Source organism: Rhizoctonia solani, chromosome 10, assembly GCF_016906535.1.
Source record: "Rhizoctonia solani chromosome 10, complete sequence".
Taxonomy (NCBI): domain Eukaryota; kingdom Fungi; phylum Basidiomycota; class Agaricomycetes; order Cantharellales; family Ceratobasidiaceae; genus Rhizoctonia; species Rhizoctonia solani.
In genome coordinates this window covers 1,059,604-1,080,875 of record NC_057379.1, presented here as the reverse complement: position 1 = coordinate 1,080,875, position 21,272 = coordinate 1,059,604, and the positions used below count along the sequence as shown (strand labels likewise).

Here is a 21,272-nt window from a genome sequence, read left to right as displayed (position 1 = left end):
AGTGGGGTTCTTATTGGATTAGGTATTGGATATATTGTATTTGTAAACTAGATCTCTTGTAGAATATATAAGGAGGACAACCAACCATGGTAACACCAAGGTTGATTACCTCTTATTACATCCCTTACACTGTATGAGGCCTTAGGCCAGTAACTTACTTAGATACACGCCTTAAGCGTTGTTCCCACTGTACTTAGGTAGCTTGCCAACGCCTTATAGCATCTTGTCACTGTAGATAGTTAGTTTGTTGTTGTAGGTAGTACCCCTGCCGCCTTACGCGGTTCACATATAGTTCCATACAGCCGCAAGTGCCTGCTGCCTTGACGCCCCTTAAGGACGTCTAGGACATTGACCACCTGTAGATAGTTTTCTTGTGTATAAATACAAGAGGGAAATTGCTTGGAGACCCCAAGTCAATTTTACCTTGTCTCATATTCATTGAGGAGGATTATCCAGCCAGCTAAGTAGTTGGCCCCCATCAGTTCTCAGACGTCAACCCCCACTTGACTCACCACACCTCCTAGGCCTAAGGCCCCTTCAACAGTAGTATAGGATAGCAGGTTGCCTTATGCAACCTCAGCATAGCCTAGTAGTTAGATTACTTAGTTTTGCTTGTAGTAGTATGGCCTTAAGCGCCCGCCCCCCACTAGCGTGTACCCACCTTACAGTGGTGTACAACATTGTAAAATTGACTTCTTGTAGGCTTGATCAACAACAAGAGGACCTCCAGTACTAGCACAAGGGAAATCATGTGAACGGACTTGCCTTTTGATATTAATAATCAAACTAGCGTTGGTCCCATGTAGTACCAAATTGCTATAAGGCCAACAGGCTCTGATTGCCTGCATACCACAGGTTTTGCTGGAACTCCACAAGTAGCACTCCTAGACAGCTGAAACACCTGCTTGCAAAAAACCTGCACATATCACAATTGCCAGATCTGTTGATTTGCTGTAGGGATTGTCCAACACTAGGTGTTTGACGCAAGGAGTTAGCAAATAACACCTTGCACAAAAACTGCTCATAAGTCCTGTATCAGGCACCTCTACCCCCCACGCTGTCCCAATTATTCCATCCACACGCTCTGGCGTTCCTCACCCTTACTCCCATCCTCAAGTTGCTCCTCCCACCATTCAGTGGCAGCCCAGTCCCAACCAACCTCTTGCAACCCATCTCCCACTCCGCAAGACCTGCCAAGAATGGAACCAGAGCCAACCCTTGGCGCTCTCCTTGAGGCTATCACAGCCCTCACAACCACAGTTGGGTCCCTTCAGGACCAAATTAGAGCACAAGGCCAACAGCTCAACAAGCTCAAAGCCATATGCAAGGAGACCGCCAACATCATTGGTGACAAGGACCAAGGAGCTCCTCAAGCCAAGCCTGACCCATTGACTGGGCCTGTCACTCCCCAACCCACACTGGGGGAGAAGCCACACTCCAGGCATGGTTAGGCTTGGACTCAAGGCCCCATTCTGTCCATCAAGGGGCATGGGTTACAAATCAGAAGAAGAGGAACCAAGACAAGCCCCCAAAAAGGAGCCTCAGAGAACGCCTAGGAGTCTCAGCTCCCTCACCCCCTTTGATGCAGGGTCCTCTGTAAAGCAGCCCAAAATGGATCTCCCCAACCCCTATAAGGGAGATACCAGGGGACGCAAGGCAACTCAATGGCTTGACTGCATGCTGTTATGGGTTGCCCTCCATTGAGACCAATTCAATGAGGAGGAGCAGATGGTGGTATGGATCCTATACCACATGACAGATAAGGCCGCCAATTGGGCCCTCCCCATCATTGGAACCATCATAAAGGGCAAGGGAAGCCCCCCAACTACCATTCCAGCTTTAACAGCCAAATTCAAGGAGGCCTTTGCCAACCCTGATGCCAAGAGGGCGGCCACAAGGAAGAGTGCTGCGCTGACTCAGACAACCACTACGTCTGAGTATGTTACCAAATTCTGCAATCTCATAGCGGAACTTGATTGGAACAAGGAGGCATACATTGCCCAGTACATGCATGGCCTTCACTGGAAGGTCAAGGAACTCCTGTCCACAAAGGACAATATCCCTGACAACTTGGAGGCTATTTTTGCTGCCTCCATCAAAATTGACAATACCCATTGGGAAAACAAGGAGAACTGTCCAAAGAAGCAGCCAACCAAGTCCCTGGTCACTGCAACCACTTCCACCACTACCACCCATAGGGTCTGCCTATCAGAAGACCCCAATTATGTTACCCCAGAAGAAAGGCATTGCCGCCAGGCTGCCAATCTTTGTGTCAAATGTGGTCAGAAGGGTCATGGAATCAAGCAATGTCCCAATGGTTGGAAAGCCACCATCAAGGAAGCTGCCAAGATTGGCCAGGACAAGTTGGAAAAAGAGTAAGGCCAAGAGCTACTGTTATGGATATGACATTTCTCCATTAATCTGTACTTATTTTATTAATTACACTAGTAATCTTACAGTAAATGAATGAGATAAAGATGCAAACTAGGGTTTTCAAGGTCCCTCTATCCAGTAGTGACCTTCACAAAACCTATAGACCTCAGGAATACCCTCAATATGCAATGTCTTTTGCATATATGCTGTTTTCTCACTCATTTAATATATATAAATTCAGCTGAGTAGATAAACAGTAACAAGTAATATTTCTCTTGTTTGTAGTATTTATCATTCAAGATTCTATCTTGTGGCTACACACAGAAATATTCAGGGTCCCCCCTGTTGCATAGGCAAGTGCTCTGGCGCTTAATCAGCGCTTAAGCGCCAACACACTAAATGCGCCATTTCTCCATCACCCGGGCATCCCACACTGTCAAATTGCTTGCGCTTAGGTGCGCCTGTTTGTGTGCTCCAGAACGCTGGGTCAAACTCCCCAAACAGACAACATTTGGCAGAATTATGCCCCATTTACTGTAAGTACCCAATGCAGTGGTATCTTACCTTTGGGACTGTTTACTCCAAGGATGAAACACTTAGCCTTGGGACATCTAAGGACCCACACAGGTAAATACTGCCTTGGGGCAAACATTGCCTTGGGGCAAATATTAGGATCTGTTGTTTGTTTACCATGTACCAAAGTATTGACTCCCTCAAGTGTTTCAGTTGCCACATGTACCTCCTGTACCCCCTCTTGGTATCAATCATGTATATACTTGTTTGTGCACCTTCTCAGGGTATAAAAGGACCCTGTGAAGACGCTTCTAATGCATCCTCCTACTATCCTACTTTTACTCTTATCTATTGACATATACACAAGCCTTTAACAGCTTATCTGCACATTTACTTTAGTGATTGACTCACTGTAAATAGCATAGGAGGTTATTTGGTGCACTAAGACCATAGGCCAGTCCCAACAGACACAGGGTAACCTATTAGTGTACTTACTGCAACCCTGTGCCCCTTGACTGTCACAGTTGTTGAGCTCAACATTGAGTATAGTGCAACAGTACTGTAAGGATTGTTGTGATTGAGTGATAGTGTTTCAATCCACCATACCCCCTATATTGTAGATAGCCTTATCTATAATAGCTCATAAATCCTAGATATCTTTTAGGTAAACCCCATAAGTCTTAAGTCTTACTTAAGCATCTATAAGTCCTATACTTATTAGGCAAATCCTATAAATCCTGTACATTAGTCAGGTAACCCTCTTACTTATGGTACTATCCCAGAGACCTTAAGTATACATACCCTTAGTCACTTAGGCTTAAGTAACATTAGTCTAAGGTACTAGATATAACCAACCACCTGCACTTGATAGTTGGTAGACTATTTGTTAGGAGTTGTTATTCCTGATAACCTAGCCTACATTGTGCATATATTCTGTGCATATATTCTGATTCTTAATACTAGTTCTTAGTTACTCCCATATACATTTTGTATATAGTAATTCTTTCTTACTCCTGTACTTACACAACTCTTAACAGCTACCGTCAAGCCCTTGGTCTCAAAAATTGAATCACCTGTATCTATGTCCAAATTTGTAAATATTGCTATGGATTTGAATAAGAAACCTCTACTTTTTCTAGACATGATATTATGTGATTTTCCAACAGAACCCATCAAAACCCTTATTGATTCAGGCGCCACCTCTAACTTCATCTCCCCTGGCCTGGTCAAAAAATTAAAAATCCCAAAAACCCTACTTGAAAATCCACAAGTAGTGAGAATGTTAGATGGTACCCTTTCACAGACTGGTTACATATGGCACCAGGTCCAACTTGCAGTCTTGGCCAATGGCCATCCCCACACTATCCCTTTCCTTGTTTGCCCCATAGGCAACACTCTGGCAATTTTAGGCATGACATGGCTAACCACAGAATCCCCCCTCATTGATTGGCAACAGGGACTAGTCACATTCCCTGAACAAGTACAAATTGCCTCCAAAGAAGAAGCAGACTTGGATCCCTTAGCAGACCTCCCCACTCAATATCATGAGTTTGCTAGAGTATTGGCAAAGAGGAATTTAAGGTTCTACCCCCACACAGGGAGTATGATATTGCAATTGACCTTGTCCCTGGCGCTAAGCTCTCCCCTGGACCCATCTACAGTATGACCAATGCAGAATCCAGGGCACTCAAGCAACACATTGATGAGGAGTTAGCTACAGGGAAGATCTGCCCTAGTACTTCCTCTACTGGCACCCCAGTCATGTTTGTCAAGAAGGCCAATGGATCCCTACAACTGGTTGTTGACTATAGGAAGCTCAATGATGTCACTCACAAAAATGTGTATCTACTCCCCAGACAAGACAACCTAATGGCTAAACTCCAACACACCAAAATGTTCACTAAATTGGATTTGCGCTGGGGTTATAACAACATACAAATCAAGAAGGGTGACAAATGGAAAACGGCCTTTAGAACCAAATATGGGTTGTTTGAATACTTAGTAATGCCTTTTGGTCTAACAAATGCTCCAGCTGCATTCCAACATTTTATGAACAACCTGTTCAGGGACCTTATTGATGTTACTGTGGTTATCTACTTGGACAACATCCTGATCTTCTCCAAAAAACCAGAGGATCATCCAGCCCATGTAAAGGAAGTTCTGTCCAGACTAATGACAAATCAGTTGTTTTGCAAATTGTCCAAATGCCACTTCCATGTTACAATGGTTGACTACCTTGGCATTGTCATATCCCCAGCTGGTTTCTCCATGGATCAAAAGAAGATTGAAGCAGTCACCTCATGGCCCCAGCCCAAGACAATCAAGCAAGTCCAAGGATTCCTAGGCTTTGTCAACTACCTTTGCTGTTTCATCCCCAACTTCAGCTCTGTTGCATGCCCCCTCCACAATCTCACAAAAAAGGATTCCCCCTGGTCATGGGGTAACCCTGAAGAAGAAGCGTTCCAAGAGCTGAAAGCCCTTGTTACCAAGGCACCGGTCCTCATCCACTCAAATCCCAATTTACCCTACTATCTTGAAACAGACGCATCAGGAGTAGCTATGGGAGCCATACTTAGTCAGCAAGGGGAAGATAACTGTTTACATCTGGTAGCCTACATGTCCAAATCATTCTCAGGAGCTGAGGCAAATTAAAATACCCATGACAAGGAACTTCTGGCTATCATCAAGGCGCTGGAAGAATGGCACATCTTCTTAGAAGCAACAGACAAACCAGTACAGGTGTTTACAGACCATTGGAATCTGGAGTACTGGATGCAGGCCTGCACATTCAATAGGAGGCATGCACATTGGTGGATATTCCTGAGCAACTTCAATTTTGAAATCCACTACTGCCTGGGAAAAGAATCAGGAAAGCCAGATGCCCTGTCCAGGCAAGCAGATAACACAAATGTATCCCAAGAGCTGGAAGTCATGCTCCCATTAGAAGTTTTTGCCAATACATCTGAAGAGGAACTGGGAATTGTCACGGAAATTCAAAGCAAGCTAAAGGAAGACCCCTCCCTGGAGCAGATCATAAAATTGTTGACAGAAGATGCAGACAAAGCCCTGCCATCAATCCAAAAGGCCTATAGGGATTATGACTGGGAGGAAGATCTCCTGTAGTATTGCAGAAAACTAGTTGTCCCAGATTTGGAACATATTAAGGAGCAGCTATTAAGGGAATTTCATGACTCCCCCTTGGCAGGTCATCCAGGTCAACAAAGAACCCTTGAGCTCATCAGTAGGAATTACTGGTGGCCTGGGATGAAATCCTCAGCCAAGGAATGGGTTGAGTGCTGCCCAGTATGCCAAGCTAACCAACAAGCCCATGCACCAGTGATTGCCCTGAAACCTCTGGAAGTCCTGCCATACCCCTTTCACACCATTTTGTACAACTTCATCACTGGGTTCCCCAAGTCTCAAGGAAACAATGCCATCCTAGTGGTCATAGATTCCTTTTCAAAGTTTGGCCACTTCATCCCCACTTCAAAGAAGGTCACAGCAAAGGGATTGGCGGATTAGTTTGTTGCACACATCTGGAAGCTCCATGGGTTACCAGTCAAAACTATCTCAGACTGTGGAACCACATTCACTGGGAAATTCCTAAGGGCGCTTTATCAACAACTTGATATCAAACCATCTTTCTCCTCTGCATATCACCTGGAATCCAATGGACAAACAGAGAGGGTTAACCAATTCATTGAGTTCTACCTTAGATCATACGTTGCGGCAGATCATTCAGACTGGTCCACCTGGTTACCATTGGCAGAATACGCATACAACAACGCCAAACATGCTGCCACTGGGAAGACCCCCTTTGAGCTAGTTTACAGAAGGAACCTGGTTATGAGTCCATCCAACAGTCCAGCAAATGTCCTGGAAGCCAACAAGGTAGCAGACACCCTAGCTAGGGAATGGAAGGAGGCTGAGTCAGCACTCAGGATGACAAAGGAACAGACAGCTGGGACCAAAGGAATAATCCCTGAATATTCTGTTGGGGAAAAAGTATGGCTAGATGCAAAAAATGTGGTAATCTGGTCCAACTTCAACAAATTGGACCCAAAGCGCCTGGGACCATTTGAGATCACCAAAAAAATTTCCAGTCTTATTGTCTGAAACTCCCTGACACCTTGGGGATCCACAATGTATTTCTATGTGGGTTTACTATCAAAATCTCACAAATCCTCAACCAGCTGTTCCCAGAACGCCCCCATCCTGAAACAATAGAAGGGGAGGAGGAATACAAAGTAGAGCAGATCATAGACTCCAAAAGGCAACAAGGAAAGTGGTTCTATCTGATCAAATGGAAAGGTTACAGCCCAGAAGACAACTCATGGAAACCAGAAGAGCTGTTGGAGCATAGCCAAGAAGAAATTAGCTGTTTCAACAAGTCACAATTGAAAAAGGCTTGTGACTCTGCCAAGAGCCTTTGAGGGGGGCAATGTTACACCCTTCACATATACAATTGGATTTGCCTGAATTTTTTGATATTTATAGTATTTTTTCCAAACCTTGTATCTTTTGTTTTCAATCATGTGATCTTGGCGCTTACTATGCCAAGATGCCATGCCAAGCTGTGCCAAGGTTGCTTAGGGATAATCCACGCTCCCACGCAGTCTGCAGCATGCTTCCTTTTTCATATCTTTACTTCTTTTCTCACAAGCTTTGACCACCTGTAGATAGTTCTCTTGTGTATAAATACACAAGGGAAATTGCTTGGAAACCCCAAGTTGATTTTACCTTGTCTCATATTCATTGAGGAGGATTATCCAGCCAGCTAAGTAGTCAGCCCCCATCAGTTCTCAGATGTCAACCCCCACTTGACTCACCACACCTCCTAGGCCTAAGGCCCCTTCAACAGTAGTATAGGATAGCAGGTTGCCTTGTGCAACCTCAGCATAGCCTAGTAGTTAGATTACATAGTTTTGCTTGTAGTAGTACGGCCTTAAGCACCTGCCCCCCACTAGCATGTACCCACCTTACAGTGGTGTACAACACCAAGGCAGTATTTACCTGTGTAGGTCCTTAGATGTCCCAAGGCTAAGTGTTTCATCCTTGGAGTAAAGTTCCAAAGGTAGGAAACCACTGTACTGGGTACTTACAGTAAATAGGGCATAACTCCCCCAAATGTTGTTTGTTTTGGGAGTTTGACCCAGCGTTCTGGAGCGCACAAACAGGCGCACCTGAGCGCAAGCAATTTGGCAGTGTGGGATGCCCGGTGGTAGAGAGAAGGCGCATTTAGTGTGTTGGCGCTTAAGCGCTGATTAAGCGCCAGAGCACTTGCCTATGCAACAGGGATAGAATCTTAAATAATAATACTATAAGCAAGAGAAATATTACTTGTTACTGTTTATCTACTCAGCTGAATTTATATATATTTAAATGAGTGAGAAACAGATATATGCAAAAGACATTGCATTGAGGGTATTCCTGAGGCTTGTAGGTTTTGTAAAGGTTGCAATTGGATAGAGGGACCTTGAAATCTTAGTTTGCACCTTTATCTCATTCATTTACTGTAAGTTACTAGTGTAATTAATAAAATAAGTACAGATTATAGAAGAAATGTCATATCCATAACAGGGAGTTCTATTTTTGGCCTTTTTACACTAGACCCAGAGTCAAAGGGGGTGAGGGAGCTTAGGCTCCTAGGCGCATTGCAAGGCTCTTTTTTTGGGATCCTCCTTGGTTCTTCTTCCTCCTCAGAGTCAAATCCGTGCCCCTGGAAGGGTGGAATGGGCTTTGAGTCCAGGCCTAACCATTCCTGGAGTGTTGGCTTCCCCTCCTGTGTGGGTAGGGGGTGATAGGCCCAGTCAATGGGCCAGGCTTGGTTTGGGCTCCTCCCTGATCCTTGTTGCCAACAAGGTTGTTGGTCTCCCTGCATATGGCAACAAGCTGGATGATCTGCTTGCCTTGGGATTTAACTTGGTCCTGAAGGGACCCAACTTGGGTTGTGAGGGCTTGGATAGCCTGGAGGAGAGCGCTAAGGGACAGCTCTGGTTCTATTCCTGGCAGGTCTTGCAGAGTGGGTGATGTGCTGCAAGAGGGCAGTTGGGAGTTGGTTGCCACAGAACAACAACTGGAGCAACTGGGAGGATGGGAGTATGGGTGTGGGATGCCAGAGCGTGTGTGGATGGAATTTCAAAATGGCATGGAGGAATAAGGTGCCTGTGACAGGACTTATGAGCAGTTTTTCTGTAGTATACTTGTGTGGGTAGGAGGGGTGATAGGCCCAGTCAATGGCCAGGCTTGGTTTGGGCTCCTCCCTGATCCTTGTTGCCAACAAGGTTGTTGGTCTCCCTGCATATGGCAACAAGCTGGATGATCTGCTTGCCTTGGGATTTAACTTGGTCCTGAAGGGACCCAACTTGGGTTGTGAGGGCTTGGATAGCCTGGAGGAGAGCGCTAAGGGACAGCTCTGGTTCTATTCCTGGCAGGTCTTGCAGAGTGGGTGATGTGCTGCAAGAGGGCAGTTGGGAGTTGGTTGCCACGAACAACAACTGGAGCAACTGGGAGGACAGGAGTATGGGTGTGGGATGCCAGAGTGTGTGGATGGAATTTTCAAAATGGCATGGAGGAATAAGGTGCCTGTGACAGGACTTATGAGCAGTTTTTCTGTAGTATACTAATGCTAAACCCTTGCGTCTAGTACCTAGCATTGAACTATCCCTACAACAAATCAACAGACCTGGTGGTTGTGATATGAGCAGGTTTTCAGCAAGCAGGTATTTCAGCAGTCTAGGGCTGCTGACTACTGAGTTCTGGCAAAACTTGGGGTATGCAGGCAATCAGGACTTGTCAGCCTTATAGCAATTTGGTACTACATGGGGGTGGGGAGTTTTTGATTATTCTACTCTGCAAGGTGGCCCTGATCACAGTTATTTCCCTTGTGCTAGTACTGGAAGCCTTCTTGCTGTTGATCACAACCTACAGAAAGTTGATTTTACAATGTTGTGACCCAACCATAAGGTTGGTCACATGCTAGAGGCAGGTGCTTAAGGCTGCATTTAAGACAAAGCTTACTAAACTACTAGGCTAACTACTGTATCTACTTGACACTTAAGGCATCCTACTAGCTACTACTGTCAACAAAGGGGGCATAGGCCTGGAGTGTGGTGAGTTAAGGTAAGGGGCAAGCTATCTGACTACTTAGGGGCCGGCTACTTAGCTGGCTGGATATCCTCCTCTAATGAATAAGAGACAAGGTAAAATTGACTTGGGGTCTCCAAGCAATTTCCCTACTGTATATATAGACAAGGAAGCTAAGTACATGTGGTGTGTGCATGTGTGAAAGGGAGAATACATGTGAAAAGAGAAGCATGCTGCAGACTGTGCAGAAGCATGGATTTTCCTTAAGCACCCTTGGCATGGCATCTTGGTGCAGCATCTTGGCATTATAAGCACCAAGATCATGTGATCAAAAAACTGAAGATATCAGGTCTGTAAAAAATAGTAAAAATAAGAAAAAAAATTGTCCAAATCCAGTGGTGTGAATCATGAGTGTCAGAGCCAACAACTACCACAGGGTAAAACCTAACAAGCTATTGCCTAATATAGGACTTATCAGCTAGTAGGGCCTAACAATGCTCAAGGCAATGCCAGGGGTAGGACAAGACCTAATAGAGTAAAGTGCACTAATGCTGTTAAGACAGCAGGGCAAGGAACCTTTGACAGTGACTGGTATGCTCTCAGGCAATACTCTTAATTGTATGTCTTAGGGTAGGTAGTGTAGGATGGGGATAGAGAGTTGAGTTCTGAGGCTTAAGGCTCTCAGAACCCTCCTTATATATTCAACAAGTAGAGGGAATAGTACATACATGAGCAAACACAATAACAAAGATAAGGTCACATGACCAAAGATAAGAAAAACATGATCACATGACTGAAGGTCATGTGATAAGATTACATAATATGTGCATCAGCGCTTAAATAGCATAAAGATGCATATATTCACTATTTCTTTGACTTAGTGGATTCTAAGGTGGTCACGCCTCTAGGGCATGACAATGAGGGGTAACAGGCAAGCAGAATGACTCATAAGCAGGATTTGCAATGCCACTAGAAATTACTAATTAAGGAAAACCTTAGTAATCTCATGAGAGGTATGACTCAACTAAGCTAAGAATAAGGTTCATTTCTCAAGTTAGAGCCAGTCATGTGATGAGCTAGATGTAAGATATAAATATAATGATTAGTAAGGTACTTGAGCCACATAGATAGAATCTTGTGAAGCTGATATCTCCATGAGATCTTATGTATGAGCATGTGACAGGCAGCATTAGAACAAGCAAAATGAGCTCTATTGAAGAATATGTAACACATACAGTCAATATGAGCATTACATAGAGTAATGACAGGAATAATGGAAAATAAGAGACAAATGGCCATTAAATCAAAGTCAGATATATGCAGATTATTGTGGATGGTGAGCTGTGAATGAAATATTATGAGATATAACATATGCATGTCCTGGACTTTGTCCAGGACAAAATGATAAGTTTGCTTAAGGCAATGGAGAACTATACTACAGTGGTGTCCAACTATACTACAACAACTAGCTATGGTACCTAAGTGTAGTTAACATGTAAGGCAGTGACAAGTAACTAGTTACAGCAGAGACCCTGCCTATGGTGGTGTGTGTCACAACTCAGCTTGGACCTATGGTATAAGTAGGCTTAAAGTCTGTGGCCCTATCACCAATGGACTATGAACAAGATAGAAGGGCAACACAGGCCCAGGGGATATGATATGAGGGTCAAGGGCAACAATGGCCTGGGTTATGATTCTTAAGTCAGGTGCATTATGCTCAACAAGTGAGCAGGGCTAAGGGTAGGTGTAAGCTGAGGTGGATTGACAAAGAGGTCAAGCCTTGCTGATTAGCAGCAGCTTGACCTAGTTATATACATGAGATAAGCCACACCAAAAACAATAACAACAAAGCTTGAGTCATTTACAATTTCACATTGTATATCAAATACATCACATGATTTTGATGACACATAAATATACCAGAAAAGGAAACTGTCTCAGAAAAAAGATAGAAAATAGTAAAAAATCATGTCATGCCAATGAAGGTCATGACAGTGTGGATGGTACCAAGTATGTGTCCTAGACATACTCTGGGATGGTGGGGGATTGGTGCTTGATGCTGTAGGTACAAGTGAAAACTGCTGTAAGGCAGTGTGGAGCTATGCTACAGCAACAACCAACTATACTATGGTAACTAACTACTGTATCTAAGTGCTGTCAGTGCACAAGACAGTGACAAGGTAGCTAACTATGGCAGGGACCCTGCTTATAACAGTGTAGATGGTACTGAGTACAGTGAGTAAGTGCTTACTGAGTGGCTGGCCTATAGCTGGGTGACTTAAGGTGTCAACAGAGGTAATCAAGCTGGGGATTGCCATGGTCAATTACCCTCCTTATATATTCATAGGAGGCTGTACTAATTTACAATTACATAACCAATAAGAAGCCTGCTCCATCAGGCCTTACTCATGCATACATGTCACCTGTGATGTCATAGGTGGAGGTGGCTACATAGCTGACTAAGCAAGGGGGGGGATGTGGCAAGGCGCTTGGGGTATTACATAAGCACCAAAGTTGCATGATCAAAAAACTTGTCTGTTTGCCTTTGTTTGAATTTGAGAAATCAGGAATAAATTCCCTGGTATTGTGCATGTCTACAACACTATGGTGGACTGGTGCTTACTGAGTGGACTGGCCTATATCCATGTAACTTGGGGTGTTAACAAGAGGTAATCAACCTGGAAATTACCATGGTTGATTGCCCTCATGTTACACTCCCTTAACATATACCATTAGAACTGCCTGATTTTTCTGATATTTCTACTATTTTTTCCAAACCTGTTATCTTATGTTTTTCAATCATGTGATCTTGGCGCTTATTATGCCAAGATGCCGTGCCTAAATGCTGTGCCAAGGGCGCTTAGGAAAAATCCATGCTTCTGCACAGCCTGCAGCACTCTTCTTATTTTCATTTATGTACTTCTTTTCTCACGCGCACAGACCTTGTAGATAGCGCCTCTTGTCTATATATACAGCAGGAAAATCACTTGGAATCCCCAAGTCAATTTACCTTGTCTCATATTCATTGAGGAGGATCACCCAGCCAGCTAAGTAGCCGGCCCCATCAGTCTCAGACGTCACACCCCACTTAACTCACCACACCTCCTAGGCCTGAGGCCCCTTTGTCAGTAGTATAGAGTAGTTGGTTGCCTTACACAACCTTAGTATAGCCTATATTACACCCTCTTAACACAGACCATTAGATTTGCCTGTTTTTTTCTGATATTTATAGTATTTTTTCCAAACCTTGTATCCTTTGTTTTTCAACCACGTGATCTTGGCGCTTATTATGCTGAGATGCCGCGCCAAGATGCCGTGCCAAGGGCGCTTAGGGATAATCCATGCTCCCACACAGTCCACAGCACACTTCCTTTTTCATATCTTTACTTCTTTTCTCACAAGCTTTGACCACCTGTAGATAGTTCTCTTGTGTATTTATACACAAGGGAAATTGCTTGGAAACCCCAAGTTGATTTTACCTTGTCTCTTACTCATTAGAGAAGGTAGCCAGCCAGCTAAGTAGCTGGCCCTCAGTAGCATTAACACTTACTCCCTATATTCACTTATCACACCTCCCAGGCCTCAGGCCCCTTTGCTGTCAGAAGTTACCAGTAGGACGCCTTAAGCGTTGTTAGTATAGCCTTAAATAAGTAGATTACATAAGCAGTGTACTAGTAGTACGGCCACAAGCGCCCAATCCATTAGCAAGTACCCACCTTACAGTGGTGTACAACAGCCTATCAGATAGATTACATAAGTTCTGCTTGTAGTAGTACAGCCTTAAGCACCTGCCTTTACCAGTGTGTACCCACCTTACAGTGGTGTACAACACCTCATATATTACAGTGAGGCTATGCTAATTACAAGTACTGTATCCAATAAGAAGCCCACTCCATCAGTGGCCTTACCCATGCATATGTGTCACCTGTAATGTCATAGGTGGAGGTGGCTATGTGGCTGACTAAGCAGTGGAGGGGACATGGCAAGGCACTTAGGGTATGACATAAGTGCCAAGGTCATGTGATTGAAAAACTTGTCCATTTATGTTTGTTTAAAATTGAGAAAATTGGAATAAATTCCAGGTATATGTGTGTGTCTACACCACCACCAAGATGGTGGCTTTGGCTGCAGCAACATCAACAGAGAATGCAAACAAACCAAAGGCAGTGGACAGTCAACTGGAGCTGGAGATGCAGAGGAAGCTGAAGGAGTGGGAGGACAAATGGGAAAAGCAGCAGCTTGTGGGGTGGAAGGCAGGGATAGACATGGGCAATGTGCTGTGGTATATTGTGGAGCATACTCAAAACATGAAGCTGTGGTACCCACATGGATAGAAGAAGTTTGAGAAGACTGCTTGGTTGGCTCAAAAGGAGACAGGATATCAGTTCCTTATGGCAGGAAGTGTGTAGTCAACTGTGGACACAAAGGTGGACAAGACTTGGGATGTGGAGGGAACAAAGATGGCAGAGAAATCAAAGGAGACAGTGGACAGCAAGGAAGAGTACAAGAGGTGGGAGGACAGGTGGGAAGAGGAGCAACTAGGAAAGTGGAGTTGGGGACTGAAGGAAGAGACATCAGGGAGCAAAGGATTGTGGAAGCAAGGACAGAAGGTGCAGTGGGAGGGAGAGAAAGGAAGGGACAGGGCTGAGGTAGAAATGGAGGGGTCAAAAGTGATGGAGGCAACAAATCTGATGACATGGATTGGAAAACTATTTGGATTTGCATAAATGATAAACCTGGAGGCAGGGAAGGTGGCAAGGAATGTTATTGGAGGCTTGTTGCAGGGCTGACCACTACAGCATATACACATTCTCAATGCATATGCATTCTCAACTTGAGACATTTTTGACACTTTTGACCATTTTCATTTGCAGCTTTTTGCTTCCATCCATCCTTTTAAATTTTCACCATCCTTATATACAAGCATTTTCCATCAGCTTCCGTTCTGTCCTATTTGTGTTCCTTTTTGCTACTGTATTTACTGTCTCAAATATGAAGTCATTTGTACTTGATTAAAAGTGCGCATATAATGAGATAGATTGGACTGCGAGTCAAGACATGTCAAAGGTGTTGTCTGCTTCCGCGACGCTCATAAATTCTATGTCATACGTGGCCTTCATCGCGTCGATTCGATCTGTTCCAGCTTTCGACTGGACTCGATACGTTCGTCCACCAAATGCACGTGACGTCTGGATTGCTTCGACGCAATTCCTCAAGTTGCGTCTCTTCTCTACGGGGTCCCTAAAAACTCTGGAGCGCTCTAGAGTGCTCCGGTTTTGGGAACCTCCTCGTTAGGATCCGACGGATCCGGATTGCTCGGCGAGCACTCGAGAGCACTCCACGAGCACTTCTGAGCGTCATAGTAGACGCTCCGGAGTGCTCGCCGACAATAGCGAGTCTCGGAGCGCTCCCGAGATTTTCGGGACCCCGTAGAGTTGTTGGTCTATCGGGATACGGATGCCCCCGTCAAGGAGGATGCAATCGTAAAACACGGCTGTTTTGACCGTGAATGTGGGAACATTCATTAGTGCGATAATGTCCTCTACCTGAACCGATTTGCCAGTAACATACAGGCACTCCAAGCGAGTCAAACTTATACGACCAGTATCTTCTATTTGTAGAGGGTCTGTTGCACAAGCGTTCACCCAGGATACAACCATTTCTTGAAGATTTGGGCACAATTCAAGTAGATCGAGGATGTGTAAGAGCTTTAAGCCTGTTTCGAACACCCTAGTGATGTGGGACCGTGATAAGAACGGACCCAGACTGATTTTTGTCTCCAGATTCTCGCATGTCCCTCGATATAACTTGAACTGAAGTGGGTTTGACCCGGGATTGAGCCACCGGAGTATGATAGCATGCCAATAGCATCTCGTTCCAGACAGGTCGAGTATCTCCAGGCTCTCTAGGGGTACCCCAGTCACTCGCGTATTGGTCGGAAGCGGGTCGTCGATCTCAACTCCCAGCTCAAGGATACGTAGCCCAGGGCTTAATCGCAGAATGCCTACAAATTCTGCTTCTTTAATGTAGACCGATGAATACATGCCTCTTAGGCGGAGTTCCACGAGACCATGAAATGCACGACTATTCCACTGAGGGTAGATGCGGTTAAGATGTAAGGCGACGACACCGGATAATATTTCTTCAAGCTGCTCCGTGAGCAGGTTTACCCTAACGTCTTCTGGGTCGGCACCGATATGATCTTTCCCTTTGATAACTGAGTGGTAAATATCTTCGTGGCTCATCGTTATTGTTGCAAGTCTTCCAGCTACAGCACCCTCAAATAGGGCCGATAGAATACCACCGTGAATAGCGCAGTCGTAATCCTGGCCAGCATCTAGATTTAATGAATAGGCACGACCTGATAGTTGAACGATGAGACTGTGCAGAGGATCACATGGGCTGAAGGGAGACATAGGATATTTTCTCGAGTCGAACACGTGAAGGTTTAGCGGTATTCCGCAGGCAAGATCCAGATGCAGTTTCGCAAGACGGTTGAGGCGTAGTTGATTTAGGGTGGTCGAAGTAGACAAATCAATGTGCGCCCATAGAACGGGAGTGCTGAACGCAACCCCGCGCCAGTAAGAGCAAACCTGAGACAATACTATTGGATAGACCGAATCTGCCCTTGTTTCTGTGCCGCAATAATAGTTTTTGGCGCAAAAATGGTTATCGAGGGCTAGATGAAAAACACGCGATAATAGCTCTGGCGGGAGCCTGTTGCTAACGTTGCACCTAGACCGATTTCTGAACCATTCTGTTGTTGTTTTGGATTCCTGTAGTTTCACCTGTAGCGATGGAATAAGCTCCGCTTCAACATCCATTTGAAGAGAACCAGCTAGGTAGTAGTGGTATATATCAAGTTCAGTTTAAAATAAGTTGCTCGATGCGATCAATTCGTCAAGTAAGGTGTCGCGGTATGTAGTTCGGTTAGCGCTTGAAGCCCTTCTACCGGAATTAACGCTTCTTCCCTATACTCATCAAACAAGACACATATTAGCACGTAATTTATACGTATTGATACACAAAGACTCTTAAAATATAAACTTGCTACTTCTGGTTCTTTTAGTATGGCGTAATGGCTATAGGAGTGAAAATGCATGTTACACGTCACATAAGGCTTCTCTTTTAATTTCGCGCAAAAGATTCCTGAATCAATAAGTACCCTCTGGATTATTTTCCTAGCGCAGCACAAAATTTATTGTTCGCAGCGATGATTTTGTCCAAGACGGTGTGTAGATAGTAGGCACCTTGAGCACCACCACTATTTCAAAAAGCGGTGGCCGATTTCTCCCCTTGACTCGGCCTAAAATTGTCTCAAAAGCTTGTGTATTTTATTGTCAGACGTTAGTATCCCCTGCGCAGTCAGAATTTTTGCTGCTTGGCTGCATTCGCCCGAACTTGCTCACCACTTTTGAAGTTGTGGTGGTGCTTAAAGTGTCTAGTGGTGCATTTAATTTGTGTGCCTAGGGTATTTGCGACTATTTGGTCGTCCTATGAGCCCTTCTAACTGTCGCCAATTATAGCAACTCAGAAGCGACTGCGTTGATCATCACATATTAATGTCGATCAACACTGAACGCCTCAAACTCTTCAAGCTGGATCGTGTACTCAATGAAGGTGAGAAAGTTCCTCAGAGACTCCCTTCGTTAATAATGTTGCAATCTTCATCAGATCCGCTCAGTCACTCAATCTCCGTTTTAGGCACTCTTCCCAAACACGACCAGACCGATGAGCGTATCCCCACAATTATTCAAGTAACCAAGACACCTATCACCTTGGAAGAGATATCTTCTGTCAAAGATGCATTTGGAAAACTGGAGACCATTGGTCAGAATGATATATACCACTGGGTGTTGGGGTGGCTAGGAGAGAAGCGGAGCCCAGATGTGAAGATTACAATAGTCGAAAATGCGACAGATGTTCATATCCGAAAGGTAAGCAGATATGAAATTCATAAATTTATTTTTTTAAGAACTACTGACTCGCGCAATAGTTCACGCGGCAACCATGGTCGATGGTTCGAGAAACCCCCCAACTGTATGTGGAGGTGGTGAGGCCTTATATTGATGCATTTCCGACGAGCAGACTTCAGTGGTGAGATGTATTGTTCAAGTTCTTCTCAAAGGTCTGTCACAAACAATACATAGGGTCTACAATATTCTGTCGCACGAATCTGAAGCCGATCGAATCTTATACGAAGATCGGTCCCCCACCGAGGGTTTCATCATCCTACCAGATCTCAAATGGGACGGTACGACTATGTCAATGTTTTATATTCAAGCGATCGTGCATACACGCGATATTCATAGTTTACGAGATATTCGTGGGTCTTGCTCACCTTTGATCAAATGCTGATACTGATGGGTTAATAGGTAAACGGCACCTACCGATGCTTCGAAACATTCGCAGACAAAGCATCAAAGTTGCGCAGGACAAGTATGGCCTACCAGCCGGACAGTTAAGACTTTTTGTACATTATCAACCAAGCTACTGTACGTCCGGTATCAGCTACTTGTAGAAAATCGCTGGACTGACCTTTCTAGATCATTTCCACGTGCATATTGTGACCTTGGAGCTGTCGGGGCAGGCAAATGCCAATGTAGGGATGGCACATTTATTTGACGATGTAATTGCAATGGTGAGTGGGGTTCTTCTCGGGTTTGAGGATGTGATATAATAATATGAACAAACAGCTTGAACTTGAGCCAGACGGTTTGAGTGATGGGCAAGGAACCTTTGCACGAATGACGATGACTTACAACATTGGGAAGCAGCATGGGCTGCACGATGCACTGGTAGAGCGGCAAGAGGGGTTGATAGAGTAAACTACCATACACACAAGCTCTAGTGAGTTAGGCAATACCTCTCCTAGTCACAAACATATCAAAAGAGATCGATATTGTCATAGCATTGGCTTAATGGAACCTACCAGAACCATAAAATCATACAGGGCTGTGAAGTTGACCCGATGACCATTATCATATGCCATCACATAGGCTGCCAATCAATTGACGTTATTCAGTAAATCCATCGAATTGAACCCGTATTAAGGAGGCTATCAAGAAAATCTTTCTGGATAGCTTTTACCTATACGTATAGACGAAAGGTTCGTCTTTCGAGGGAGAACAGATTCAATAATGTACTTCGGGTATAAGAATTATTTGGGATTCGATGCTATCGCAGCTGCTTGATTGAATTGCTCAACTGGCCTAGTTGTTCCGGCACAGCCCTCATAGCACTCCTAAAGAAGAGATGGGAGCGCTTACGGTATCGCTTTCCCAGTGCCGCCGTATGATCGATGGCCGAACATAGGCATCGGGTGTAGCATGGCTATAGAGATCACGTCTTTATAACGACGACCCTCATTCAGAATTTCTCGGCTGTTATTTTCTCCTCCCTTCTCCATGGAGTGTATTCCAAGTTCCGAAGTACTATCCCAATTCTCGGACCAGTTTAATTATTGTGCTTCTCCTGTGTGCTTGTCAGCGGGAGATGTCGTGGGGCTATCAGTTAGTCTGATATATTATGACTGAAGAGGGGTAAAACCCAACCTTTAACTTGCGTATTTTGATAGTTTACAGTCCAGGTGGGGTTTGTTTCTGCCCTCAGCGTGGTATCATTACTTGGTTATGTGGCTGTAGGTATTTTGTCATAAACAAGGCTCATAAGTTAAGATAGTAGTAGATTAACTACATTAGCATTACACGGAACCCGGCCAAACCGCCCCGAAGATTAGTTAGGACTAACATTGACGGACTGATGGTGAGCATATACCTATGCAATGCCCAACGCAGAGTTTAATCCTAGAGTATAAACAGCTTAATCTGCTGATCGCAGACTTGATAATGTCATTCGGCGCCATAATAAACATCCATTGGGCCTCGAAGGCTCAAGTCTCGTGCGGTCAGGTCTGTAACGCCCAAGGCGCAATTCAAATTCTAGGAGAAACTGCTGTTGCTCTTTTTACGCTCGCCATCACACTCTTGACTTTTATTTCGATTGTTCGTGGATGGGCAGTCAAGGCCCGGGTGTGGGTATGGGGGAGCATTGTGTTCGGGGTGTGGGCTTTTGGTGCGCTTTGGGCTGGGGTCGGGGGAGCTCTGGAGGGATTTTATGCCCCAACACCGTATTGTAAGTGCAAGGCATATATCCTTAATTATGGGTGGGCCTGATATAAGAGATCTAGGGTGTTGGATTAGTGCAAATTATAATGCGCATAGAATAGGTGCTGAATACGTTTGGTTGGTCAACTTCTAGCTCTCCGTACACCGCTTTTGTCTAACATGACGGCATAGGCTGTGGATATCTGGATTCGGAAGCGTACTCTTGTATACACCACTTTTCCTTCTTTTGAGAGGAAATATCAAATGGGATCCTGAAGTTGGATGGGCATCTTTGGCGTGGAGCTGGAGGGGGAATAATGTATTGGGAAGCAACACATTATTATGGTATGTTTAATCTCTGTGCAACCTCATTCGTTCGATTAATCAACTAACTTACGATAGGTATCCCCTTGCATATACGATCACAATCCTCCCAGTTTCCATAGTACGTTGGATCATGTTTAGCGGTGGTCAAGTCAGTGCGGCAGCGTCGTTTGTAGCCGTCTCTATATTTAATCTTTCGGGAGTTGTCAACGTCGGGTTGATTCTACTGACGAGAACGAATGTACTGGGGCTTGATTATCAAGCAAAAGAGGGTGCCGAGTCTCGGTCTGTCGGTGACCTGCTATCAGGTGAAGATTCCGTCGAGGGGGATTTAACGGGATTTGGAGGCGTTAGGGTGGTAAATCAGCGTGAATCGGGTCTTATGGAGCGAGGTATAGGTCGGACGGAAAAAGTAGTGTTTCTTCGGATGGTTTGAGGCCTGGACAGGGTGTGCGGGTTCCCCCATTGAACCCAGTGAACACAGGTCAGGGTAGTGAATATGGTCCCGGACGTGCTTACTTGGAGTCACTGAATTTAAGATGAGACTACTAGGAATCATTTGTTCTTTTGAGACACAATGAGCCAAGCCTATCCCACAGCTATATGTCTACGATTTGTAGGAAATTAATGTTGGGGTTGTGTTGTGGTTAAGATTCCTTTGTTTATGATATATCATGTAAATTTCCCGTATATATGGTATTGATGACCAAGAAGTAAATATCTTATCATGTTTAACGTGTGCGTATATACCATCTACGCCGGAGCTAGCAGTGCGCAAGATGGTCTGGGGCGGTTTTAGAACACGGTGCCAAACAAACCCGAATCACGTGACTTTTCTAGAGTTGGACCCAACCAGATCATCCTTTGATT

General features: G+C 44.7%; 8 protein-coding genes across 8 annotated transcripts; 6 read left to right on the top strand and 2 right to left on the bottom strand.

Annotated features, from left to right (window-relative positions):
* Positions 1–1,199: 1,199 nt before the first annotated feature.
* Positions 1,200–1,704, top strand: RhiXN_08523 (uncharacterized protein; the record flags this gene model as incomplete). The annotated part of the gene is made up of 2 exons (XM_043328339.1): positions 1,200–1,446; positions 1,505–1,704. The coding sequence occupies 2 exons, from the start codon at positions 1,200–1,202 to the stop codon at positions 1,702–1,704; spliced, it is 447 nt and encodes a 148-aa protein (XP_043183724.1).
* A 48-nt stretch (positions 1,705–1,752) lies between these two features.
* RhiXN_08522 (Retrotransposon-derived protein PEG10) lies at positions 1,753–2,379 on the top strand (the record flags this gene model as incomplete). The annotated part of the gene is made up of 1 exon (XM_043328338.1): positions 1,753–2,379. One exon carries the CDS (start codon positions 1,753–1,755, stop codon positions 2,377–2,379), a length of 627 nt encoding a protein of 208 aa, XP_043183723.1.
* A 1,648-nt stretch (positions 2,380–4,027) lies between these two features.
* Positions 4,028–7,319, top strand: RhiXN_08521 (Reverse transcriptase (RNA-dependent DNA polymerase); the record flags this gene model as incomplete). The annotated part of the gene is made up of 6 exons (XM_043328337.1): positions 4,028–4,434; positions 4,485–5,493; positions 5,554–6,005; positions 6,066–6,381; positions 6,430–6,996; positions 7,080–7,319. 6 exons carry the CDS (start codon positions 4,028–4,030, stop codon positions 7,317–7,319), a joined length of 2,991 nt encoding a protein of 996 aa, XP_043183722.1.
* Positions 7,320–9,119: 1,800 nt separating this feature from the next.
* On the bottom strand, positions 9,120–9,542 carry RhiXN_08520 (uncharacterized protein; the record flags this gene model as incomplete). Its single annotated transcript, XM_043328336.1, has 1 exon — positions 9,120–9,542. The coding sequence occupies one exon, from the start codon at positions 9,540–9,542 to the stop codon at positions 9,120–9,122; it is 423 nt and encodes a 140-aa protein (XP_043183721.1).
* A 4,542-nt stretch (positions 9,543–14,084) lies between these two features.
* RhiXN_08519 (uncharacterized protein) lies at positions 14,085–14,699 on the top strand (the record flags this gene model as incomplete). Its single annotated transcript, XM_043328335.1, has 2 exons — positions 14,085–14,246; positions 14,382–14,699. The coding sequence occupies 2 exons, from the start codon at positions 14,085–14,087 to the stop codon at positions 14,697–14,699; spliced, it is 480 nt and encodes a 159-aa protein (XP_043183720.1).
* A 630-nt stretch (positions 14,700–15,329) lies between these two features.
* RhiXN_08518 (F-box-like domain protein) lies at positions 15,330–16,388 on the bottom strand (the record flags this gene model as incomplete). Its single annotated transcript, XM_043328334.1, has 1 exon — positions 15,330–16,388. One exon carries the CDS (start codon positions 16,386–16,388, stop codon positions 15,330–15,332), a length of 1,059 nt encoding a protein of 352 aa, XP_043183719.1.
* Positions 16,389–17,534: 1,146 nt separating this feature from the next.
* On the top strand, positions 17,535–18,800 carry RhiXN_08517 (scavenger mRNA-decapping enzyme DcpS; the record flags this gene model as incomplete). The annotated part of the gene is made up of 7 exons (XM_043328333.1): positions 17,535–17,592; positions 17,647–17,909; positions 17,969–18,069; positions 18,123–18,298; positions 18,348–18,467; positions 18,519–18,613; positions 18,669–18,800. The coding sequence occupies 7 exons, from the start codon at positions 17,535–17,537 to the stop codon at positions 18,798–18,800; spliced, it is 945 nt and encodes a 314-aa protein (XP_043183718.1).
* A 1,020-nt stretch (positions 18,801–19,820) lies between these two features.
* Positions 19,821–20,838, top strand: RhiXN_08516 (uncharacterized protein; the record flags this gene model as incomplete). The annotated part of the gene is made up of 4 exons (XM_043328332.1): positions 19,821–20,106; positions 20,162–20,216; positions 20,271–20,423; positions 20,481–20,838. The coding sequence occupies 4 exons, from the start codon at positions 19,821–19,823 to the stop codon at positions 20,836–20,838; spliced, it is 852 nt and encodes a 283-aa protein (XP_043183717.1).
* Between the last annotated feature and the right edge of the window lie 434 nt (positions 20,839–21,272).